Genomic DNA, 10442 nt, shown 5'->3' on the forward strand with positions numbered 1-10442 from the left:
CTGGCGCGGGATCGGGCAGTGTTTCGTTCTGCTGTGCATGGGGTCGCTATGAGTCGGAAACGACTCGACGGCACTTAACAACAACAACGACACTGAGCATCTTTTCATGTGCTTATTGGCCATTTGCATATCTCCTTTGAGAAATGTGTAAGTCCTTTGCCCATATTTTAATTGGATTGTCTTTTTGTTGTATTGTAAAGTTCCTTACATGTTCCAGATATTAAACCCTTATTGGATGTATGTGATTAGCAAATATTTTCCCCATTCTGTAGGTTGCCTCTTCACTTTCTTGGTAAAGTCCTTTGATGTAAAGTCCTTTCCGAATTTTCATGATGTCCATTTGATTTGTCTTTTTTGCTTGTTTTTGATGTCTTAAGAACCTATTATCAAAAACTAGGTCCCATAGTATTACCCCTATGTCTTCTTCTAAGGGTTTTATGGTTTCAGTTCTTACATATAGATCATTGATACATTTTGATTTTTTATATGGTGTGAGGTATAAAAAAAACAAACAAACCCACTGCTGTAGAGTTGGATCCGACTCATAGCTATCCCTCCGTGCGTTTCCGAGGCAGTATCACGATGGAAGTAGATTGCCCAACCTTTCTTCCGAGGAGTGGCTGGTGGGTTTGAACCTCCAGCCTTCTGGTTAGCAGAAGGCTAACCTTCTGATTAGTCACATGCCTTAGGCACTACACCACCAGGCTCCTGGTGTGAGGTATAGGGTGTCTATATTTTTCACAACCACCATTTTAGTGGTTACTTTTAGGTTATAAAAAACTTTTAAGAATCAATTAGTTCTCTGATCATTTACTAGACTGTAATATGTGACATTGAAGCCCATGGGGTGAAGTAAGTCTGATGCTACAGTGGTAGAGCAAGGGAGCTCTGTTTCCCGAGTTCCACACCTAGATTCCTGCCCAACTAATGTTCCCTGAAGATTTCGAAGCTTGGGCTGATTAGCATCAAATTAAACACAACCCTAGCTAATTTAGTTTCTGTGCACTTAGGATGAAGAGTGGTCTAGGTTGGAGGAAAATGTATAATTTACACTGTATTTTCCTCCATAATGGAGACATTGTATTATTAATTATAGCTTATTGCTTCCAAGTAACAGATACCAAGTCCAGCCAATTTTAGCACTAATAAGGAATTCATCCTAAGGATACAGTGACATGTCATGGAACCCAGACGGAATGCAGCTGGCCTCACCAATACGTTGGCACCAGGGCCTGGGGAACTGTCAACATTCTGACTCTCAGATATGCTTTTATGCAGTTGCTGCTTCTTTTTTAGTTAATTTTAGATTCCAAGGGAAGAGACTGATTGGCTCAGCATGAATGAGAAACTCAGCCCTGGCCTAGGCACTTGTGGCCAGAGGAGGCATAGCATAGACTTGGTGCCCTGAAAGCGTGGGGTCTTCTGTTTCCAATCTTAGAAGTTATTGTACTGATGTAGTGTACTGTCAAAGCCCTGTGGATGTGAAGGGGGCATACTCAGGAAGGGGGAGCTAATCAGCCAACTGAATTTGTCCTTTTATAGTAGTAAGGAGGGTCTGTTGCCTCTCAAAGGCAATGGGAGGGCACAAATATATGTTAGGTATGCTAAAACCAGGAGCTCTGGTAGCGTAGTGCCTAAGGCACTTGACGGCTAACTGGAAGGCTGACAGTTCAAACCCACCAGCCACTTCTAGGAAGGAAGATGGGGCAATCTACTTCCGTAGTGATACTGCCTCAGAAACCCAAGGAAGGGTCGCTATGAGTCAAGTCCGACTCGATGGCACACAACAACAACATGCTAAAAGCAGAATGACCAATGTACTGTTTGGCTACAAATAACAAAATCAAAGCAAGACCAGTCTGAGACCTCATCCTGATCAGGACTGTCTGCAACCTTTTAGCTGCTCTGGAACTGTAGACGGTGGGTGAGGAAGGAATAGCTGCCAAGAATGTTGATTAGTGCCTGTCAAAATGTGTGCACTCATCACCCAGAAAAACTTGATTGGTGATCAACTGGAATTCTGTACAAATGATGCAGAATGTCTATAATCCACCAAATAATGTGCAATAAAACATAACATGAAGCCTAACTGCTCTGTGGCTTTACATGTATTTGGAAACCTAAATCAATACTCTCTGAGAAGCTTCTTAGGGGGAAAAGATTAAATAATGCCTTCTGTTCTAGAAAAGAGGCAAATACAGAACCAAAATTGTTTTGTGTATATTGTTTTCTTCTCGGGAGACTGAACTCCTTAGGGGTAGGGCCCACTCTATCTTAGAGGGCCTGGTATGTCCTGAATTAACATTTGTTGCCTCAATAGTTGTCACAGGTGGAAGAGGAAATGATGGTAAGAAATCTGCTTGCTAGGCTCAAATAATCTCAGAATAATTAGAGAAGAAAGAGAAACAGCCAGACATATTCTTTTCAAGATAAAAACTTTATTTTACAATTTTAAAAAGCAGCTTTACATCAAGCACAAACAATCCATTTACTTTGTATAGAAACAAAATACCTTTCCATCTGCAAAAAATCAAGTTTTGCTGTATATAAAACTAACATGTGCACATTGTGCTTAAACTGCAAAGTCTGTACAGCTTTTACAAAGGACTACCCTTTAGAAGGGCATCCAGTAAACACTTTATTGCATATTTAACACATGGTATATAACCCACATGTACAATGGAGGAGGAACAAGAGAAACAATTACAAGGAGGATAAAAATAGCAGCTTTCAGTGAAAGTTTTCACACTGAACAAGAAAAAGGATGGCCACATCTTGAGAGTTGTGCTTGGGTGTCACACTGCATGTGCTCACGTGCCCTGGATGAAGCCTTTATTTATAACAACTCCTAAAGGGTCAAACTCAGCTTTCACCTGGAAACTTTTGGCTGGTTTTACAACTGACATGGTAATAGATTTAATTTAACATCACAGCTAACTCAAGATATATGATAAAACAAAACTAAAACCTATAATCTTGAAACAGGGGAAAATGTGAAGAAACAAAACAAAATAAACTTTTAAAATACCCTCCCATTCTCTCTAAGCTCAGAATAAGTAAACATTTTATGATTTAAAAATGCAATGGATAGTCTACGGCAGTGTTCCTTCCTCCAAGTTTGTCGCCAGATCACCTGCGTCAGAAAACACCTCAAAGCTCCTGGAAAAGGCCTTTGAAATCAGGCTTCACAGGCAGATTAAATACCTGGGAATCTGCATTCCAGTAAGCTCTCTGGGTGATTCTGTAGCATCCCAACGTTTGAGAACCACTGGTTTGTACGGACAATGCTGCTTACAGGTTCAACTTATCCTCTTAGAAAAATTCTGGGATCAAGAGAAAAATCAAGTTGCTGTTGCAATGTGGAAGGCAGTGTGAAACTAACAACAGTGAAATAGCAGTGCCATTTCTAGATCGACATGTCTTTCCTTCTTCAGTGCACAAGTGCAGCCGCATTGTTAAGGCACTGATATGTGTTACAGAAGCAGTCCCATACTCTTCTCACTGATCCCCCTAATCTGAAGCACCAGCATGCAAACACAGAGCAGAAGTCTAGACAACTGAAAACAACAACAAAACCATTACAATGAAGGAAAAGGGTCCCCAGATTGGAGGAAGCTGATGTTTGAATGTTGGCCTCGAGATTTTATAAAAATAAAAGAGTCCCAATACTCTTGCTGAGACATCTAATGTATAAGAACCACATAGGGCAAAGCTAGGGAAAATCTAATGACCCACAGCTATTTCTACTGTGGGCAAAATAAAAAATTGTGGTCACATAAAGTGGCAGTTTAAGCTTAATTTTCTATTGTCGTCAGTGTAGATTTACATCTTCTTCTTCACTCCTGTCCTGTCTTGCCATTTTTTTTTCCCCCTTCCTTCTAAGCAGTGCTTGGTCGGCTGAACAGTATGTAGGCAAGCAATCCACATGGCTCCTGATGTGCATTTGATATAGATCACAGCTAAACTGCATTGTGTTTGTCACACTTGGTGCTTGGAAAGGGTGGGGGCTCATGTTTCCAATCTGTAGAAGTTACAGTATTGATTTAGGGTACTGTCATACACTAAAACAAAAGCTGGAGCAAAACCAACCCCATCAGTTTTAACCTAATGCCTGAAGCCTTACAGGAGGCACTGCCCATGGGATGAGGGCTATGAAACCTATTCACGTGAGGTATAGTTGGACACATAAACCTCAGTAAAGGTCTGATCACACGTGCACAACAAATGCAGTAGCATCTCTTCTACCCAGTAGCTGGAATAATTTAAAATACAATTGCAAAGGAAAAACAATACACAGGTCAGTTTAGTGGTCTAGAAGGTTGATGACCAAGAATGATCAAAGTAGGAAAAAACCCTGCTATGATTCTTGTATGTAATATTTGACCTAGTACTTTTCTTTGAAGGGGTAAAGAAAAAAACAAACAAACCAACCAAAAAACCCTGAAAGGGCAGTGGTGATGGATTTATCAAAATTACTAGCTCCTTCCCACATTTAGGCTTGTAATAAAATTTCCCAAATAGTGTTATACCAAAATGGACAAAACTCTCAAGTGTAGTCTGAAATGAAACACAAAATTCTAAATGACAACAAAAACCAACTATCACGATGGGGAAAAGGAAGTGGAAGGACAGATTGATTATCAAACCTTTACTGATTGTAGAGCAAGTTTCAAAAAACAGACATTTTTGTGATTTCTTGTGCAGTCAACAAGTTTCATTTTAGTTGTGCTTACATTATATAACTGTGAAGCCTGAACATTGGTTGTGTTTTTAATTTACACGTTTCAAGAGAACCATAAATTCAAAATACTCTCAATATATCACAAATTGAACTAGTGCAACAAATGCTCATTTGCCCCCAAGAAATTAATCTATAGAAAAGAAACATCTTTTTAAAAAGTTGCACAATCCACTATCCAGGCTACAAGTACATATTTACTGTATCATAGCACATTAATTTTTTAACATAAATAGTCACATTTTAAAAGTGCTCCATACTAAGTTTTCAGGTACCTGCCAGACAGTTGGCCAGTATCGCTCCTCACTGTGATCTTTCCCCAGGTGAGTGACTGGTCTAGCTGTGGAACCATAGAGAGTAATAACTAAGGTAAACGAAAACATCTTTGTTCAGCCCATTAACTAAACACTCCTCTGCTCTAACTGCCACCTAAACACCCAGCCCATGGAATGCAGCTATCTCAGAAGACTGGTTTTAAGGATCACTTATCACTTTGTTGTAGGCCACAAAAACCCAGTATACAACCTTTTAAAATGTGCTGAAGCTTTGCTGAGAGCCCAGCAGTGTCTGTGGACAGCAGAGGCAGACAGATGATTTTGGTTGTGAGCTCTAGTTGTGCTTTGCCCTGCTGCCTTTAAGGTAGCTCTTCCACCTCTTGACAAACTCTTTGAAGATTGGGGATTCATCAATGGTACTGAGTAGCTGCAGTTGATTGATGTGGGTGGTATGATAGTCCCAGCGGGCCAGGTTGGGAGCGATGCCAAGCATGAAGTGACGGAGGTCATAGATGGTTCCTGAGCCAGTGTCATACAAGGGGAGCATGGCTTTAAGGGATTCCATTCCCCGCTCATACAAGGCCCTTGCTTCTCTCCCGAGTTTCTCCCCTGCAGTTTCCTTTAAGTCATACAGCCCAATTAAAGAATACATAAAGCCATTTAAAACAAAAGAGCTAGGTGTGGTTGGATATTCTTCATACCAGTCATGTTTATTCATAAACACAGCTTTCACTCCATGTTGCTCTGATAGAAACTTGTAAGGGGCTGTTGCCCTTAAAGCTGAATTGAGGAATAATTGGTCTTTTGTTAACAGATAGGCCCTGACTAATGTAGAAATGGCTTGCCCTTGGGCCATTGCAGAGTACCACCCTGGCTCTAAAGACTTGAACCCTTCCCCTAACTTCCGTGTCACCATAATTGGCCAGCCACCTTTCTCATCCTGGTTCCTTACCAGCCAATCACTGGCAGCGAAGAATGCGGCCATGTGCGCTGTGGTAGAGATGGTAATGTTGTCCAGGAATCCTTTCCCTTTTGCAATCAACTTGACCACCTTCTTGGGCATTATTTTGGTTGGCTTGACAGCTTTTGTGTTGGAAAGACCCACCCCTTTCCTGAGGTCAGTAACCAAGTCCCTGGTAACTGTGCTCCATGAAGTTCTAGGTCCAATGCCATAGTATATGTCTCTTTCTTTAAAAGCAATTAGCTGGGTATTTGAGACATAATGTACAGTGAAGAGCTGATTCTTTTCTGTGGTCTCTAGAACCACGGACACACTTCCATTTGTCAAGAACTTGAGATCAAATGAAATAATGAAATCTTTTGTGTTCCCCAGTTGTAGAGACACACCATCACTGGTTTCTGTAGAGGGGAAATATACCAAAAAAAGAGATGTTAGAAAAGCAGCTCTTCTATATTTAAAATTTAGCTGTACTTCATCTCTAACCACCATTGGCTATCCAAAATTAGCACTTCAACTTTCTGCATGTCAGATCATTATTTATTTAAAGAAATTGACCATAAACAAATAACTTCATGAGTTGTTGGCTTGTGAGCATTAGGCCAAGGTGCTTATCTTTTGCCCTCTCTGGATTACATTACAGGATTAAGAGCAAATGGCTAAGAAATTAATCAAGCTGCCTTTTCTAAAGTTAATGCTGGCTGATCAACAGTCAATGACCTGTTCTAGTGTATTCATTTTGCAAAAAGAAAAAAATAACTGAAAGCTGGCTAGGTTAGGAGAAGAGTCATTATGTATGACTTTTAAAGTTATTATTTAGTTAACAGTTAATATGCATTTACTGTGTGTTAGGCACTGTTCTCTACCACCTGTCCGTCAGTTTGTCATACTGGGTGGCCTGTGTATTGCTATGATGCTGAAACCTCTGCCACTAGTATTTCAAATACTAGCAGGGTCACCCATGATGGATGAGTTTCAGCAGAGCTTCCAGATGAAGACAGACTAGGAAGAAAGGCCTGATGATCTACTTCCTAAAACTAACCAATAAAAGCCCTAGGGATACAAGAGAATATTACCTGATATAGGCTGGAAGATGAGCCCTCAGATTGGGAGGCACTCAAAATATGACTAGGGAAGAGCTGCCTTAATGATGTGGATGGAGTAAAGCTTTCAGAACTTTCATTTGCTTGATGTGGTGTCACTCAAAATGAGAAGTTATTAGCTGTAAACATTCATTAGCAATCAGAATATGTAATGTACAAAGTATGAATCAGTAAAAATTGGAAGTCATCAAAAATGAAACATAACACTTGAAGACTGATATCCTTCCTAGGCACCATCAGTAGTTGAAATGTACTAATATTAGCCATTTTGAATCCAACAATCATATGGTCTGCTATGCTGAGAATGACAAATGAAAGAGAATCAGTGTTGTATTCATTATCAAAAAGAACATCTCAAGGTCTGTCTTGAAGTACAGCTCTGTCAGGAAGTACATATGCCTTCAAAGAAGGCCAGTTAATATACTGATTACTCAAATTTATGCAACAACCACGAATGCCAAAGATGAAGAAATGAAAGATTTTTAACAACTGTTGCAGTCTGAAATTGATCAAAAGCATATTGATAATTACTAATGATTAGAATTCCAAAGTTGGAAACAAAAAAGAATGATCAGCAGTTGGAAAATATGGCCTCAGTGATAGGAACAATGCTGGAGATTCCATGATAGAATTCTGCAAGATCAATGGCTTATTCATCAGAAATACCTTTTTTTTTTTTCCAATACAAACAGTGACTATACACATGGATCTTGCTGGATGGATTGCACATTCCACAAAAGGACTACATCTGTAGAAAAAGATGATGGAGAAGCTCAATATTATCAGTCAAGACAAAGTCACAGGCTCACTGTGGAACAGATTATTAACTCTTCATATGCAAGTTCCAGCTGAAGCTGAAGCTGAAACTGAAACTGAAGCAAATCAAAGCAAGTCCACAAGCAGCAAAATATGATCATGAATTCATTCCACTTGGATTTCGAAACCATCTTGAAAATAGATTTGAAGCACCGAACACTAAGGACCAAAGACCAGAAGAGTTGTGGGAAGAAATCAAGGGCATTACACTGAAGAAACTCATTAAAAACACAAGAAATAAGGAAAGGATCAAAACAGATGTAAGAAGAAACTCAGACATTTGCCCCAGCAGCCTGGGGGGTAAGTGGAGTGGCAGTGGCTACACAACCCCAGTTTGTGAAAGTTCTTGCACAGGCACCTGGCATGTGCCCTCCCCATTGCCAACATGCCCAAGAGGAAGCTCAGTGAGGTTGTCAGCTAAACTTGCTCCTGCAAAAGAGGAAATGAAGCTATCTACAAGAGGCAGCAGAAAAGGATAAACCTTCAAACAAAAAAGTGTAAACAAAAAGGAAAAGGGGAGCAAAGGGAGAACAGGCTGAAGTGGTTAACCAAGAAACTAAAGATTTACCGAGAAAACGAGAAACTAATGAGCAGAGCCCAGCCTCTGATGATGTAGGAGAGAAAGAAGCGAAGGCTGATTTATGTTTGTCTATCAAGTCTTCTCTTTGGTCCCTTATCTCCCCCTTCCTTATACAATCCTGAGGAATATTTTTATCAACTCTTTTGTAAACACAAGTTTTTTAGTAGCTCTAAAAACAATTTTGAGGAGGAGGAAATCCCACTTCATCCCATTTTTTAAGTGTAAATGCTTCTTTTTTAAGTGGTGAAATCACTTGCAGGTTGTTTATTTTTCTGATATAACCAGAATATAGTGGGATGCTGAATTGTGGAAGGCTTTGACTGCCTTGGGTGTCAGTGTAGGGGTGGGGAAGGCAGATTATATATCCCATAATACAAAACATATTTAATGCAATTTGGAGTTGCAGTCATGCATTTCATGACTTGAACATTTTAATTATTTCTATTTCTATGTTTTTATTTATTTATTTATATATTTTTTAAGTAGGATTGTTTCTTAAAACCATTCCCTTAGCATGGCTCTCTCCATCAGAACTGTGTGTATTTATAACATCTTTGGTCATGGTAGTCCAGTTTCTCTAATAACTCTGTTATGTGCTATGAAAGGTTGAAAATTTGAGTGCGTAGTATATGTAATATTAAACTGTAAATTAGTGGGACTTATGATGTAACAACTTATCAGCAATTAAAGGTATTGGTACTTGACATCCTCTTAAGGAAAATTTGCCTCCGAATTTAATGCTGGAAGTCACTAGAATTTAGAAAAGAATTAGAATGACATGGCTTTTTAGAGTTTTGGTGTGTATATTAAGAATTGTGCACAAATTATTCAAAATGTCTCAGTCCTGACTCTTAAAACAACCAATAAAGTATCACTGATGAAAAGACAAAAAGAAAGAAACTCTGACAGTTGTTTTTAAGCACACAGAAACTAAAGCAAATGGAAGAAATGATGAAGTAAAAGAGCTGAACAGAAGATTTCAGAAGTGGCTTGAGAAGACAAAGTAAAGTATTATGACAAAATGAGCAAAGACTTGGAGTCGGAAAACCAAAAGAGAAGAACATCATTGCCATTTCTCAAGCTGAAAGAATTTAAGAGAAAATTCAAGCCTCAAGTTATGATGTGAAAGAAATCTATGGGCAAAAAAATGGAATGATGCAGAAAGCATCAAAAAATGAAAAAGAATACACAAAATTACTGCACCAAAAAGAATTGGTTGACATTTAGCCATTTCAAGAAGTAGCAAAAATTAAGACTGCTGGTACTGAAGGAAGAAGTTCAAGCTGCACTGGAGGTACCGGTGAAAAACAAGTCTCTAGGAATTGACAGAACACCAAATGAGACATTTCAACAAATGATGCAATGCTGGAAGAGCTCATTCTTCTAAGCCAAGAAATTTAGAAGGCAGCCATCAAGCCAACCAACTGGAAGAAATCCATATTTGTGCCCATTCCAAAGAAAGGTGATCAAATAGAATGTGGATATTATCAACCAATATCATTAATCTCACATGCTAGCAAGCGGATTCAGAAAATAACGTGGAATGAGGGATATTACTGTGGTATCAGAAGGATTGGCTGAAAGCAGAGAATACCAGAAAGAAGTTTTGTTATCAACTATGCAAAGACATTCAACTGGGTAGAACATAACAAATTACAAATTAACATTAAGAAGATCAAGGATTCCAGAACACTTAACAGTTGGTCATACAAAACCTGTACATGGATCAAAAGGCAGTTGTTTGAACAGAACAAGGGGATACAGTGTGGTTTAAAATTAGAAAAGGTATATGGCAGGGTTGCATCCTTTCATCTTACTTATTTAATCTGTATGGTGAACAAATAATCCAAGAAGTTAGTATGAAGAATGTGGCATAAGAGACCTCGGATAAGCAAAGCACTACTGAAGAAGAAAAACAAAGTAGGAGGTCTCACATTGCCGGATCTCAAAACCTACTATACAGCCACAGTAG

At 39.1% G+C, this 10442-nt stretch overlaps 1 protein-coding gene across 1 annotated transcript in view; it reads right to left on the reverse strand.

Moving 5' to 3' along the window:
• Positions 1-5347: 5347 nt before the first annotated feature.
• The window catches only part of GLCE (glucuronic acid epimerase), a 27961-nt gene continuing 22866 nt past the window's right edge, over positions 5348-10442 (reverse strand). Inside the window, exon 3 of the mRNA XM_007957308.2 lies at positions 5348-6372. Within this exon, the coding sequence (XP_007955499.1) occupies positions 5348-6372 (1025 nt within the window). The remainder of the gene's footprint in view (positions 6373-10442) is intronic.

Source organism: Orycteropus afer, unplaced genomic scaffold (genome assembly GCF_000298275.1).
Source record: "Orycteropus afer afer isolate SDZICR_OR568_19922 unplaced genomic scaffold, OryAfe1.0 scaffold00015, whole genome shotgun sequence".
In the NCBI taxonomy this organism is placed as follows: Eukaryota; Metazoa; Chordata; class Mammalia; order Tubulidentata; family Orycteropodidae; genus Orycteropus; species Orycteropus afer.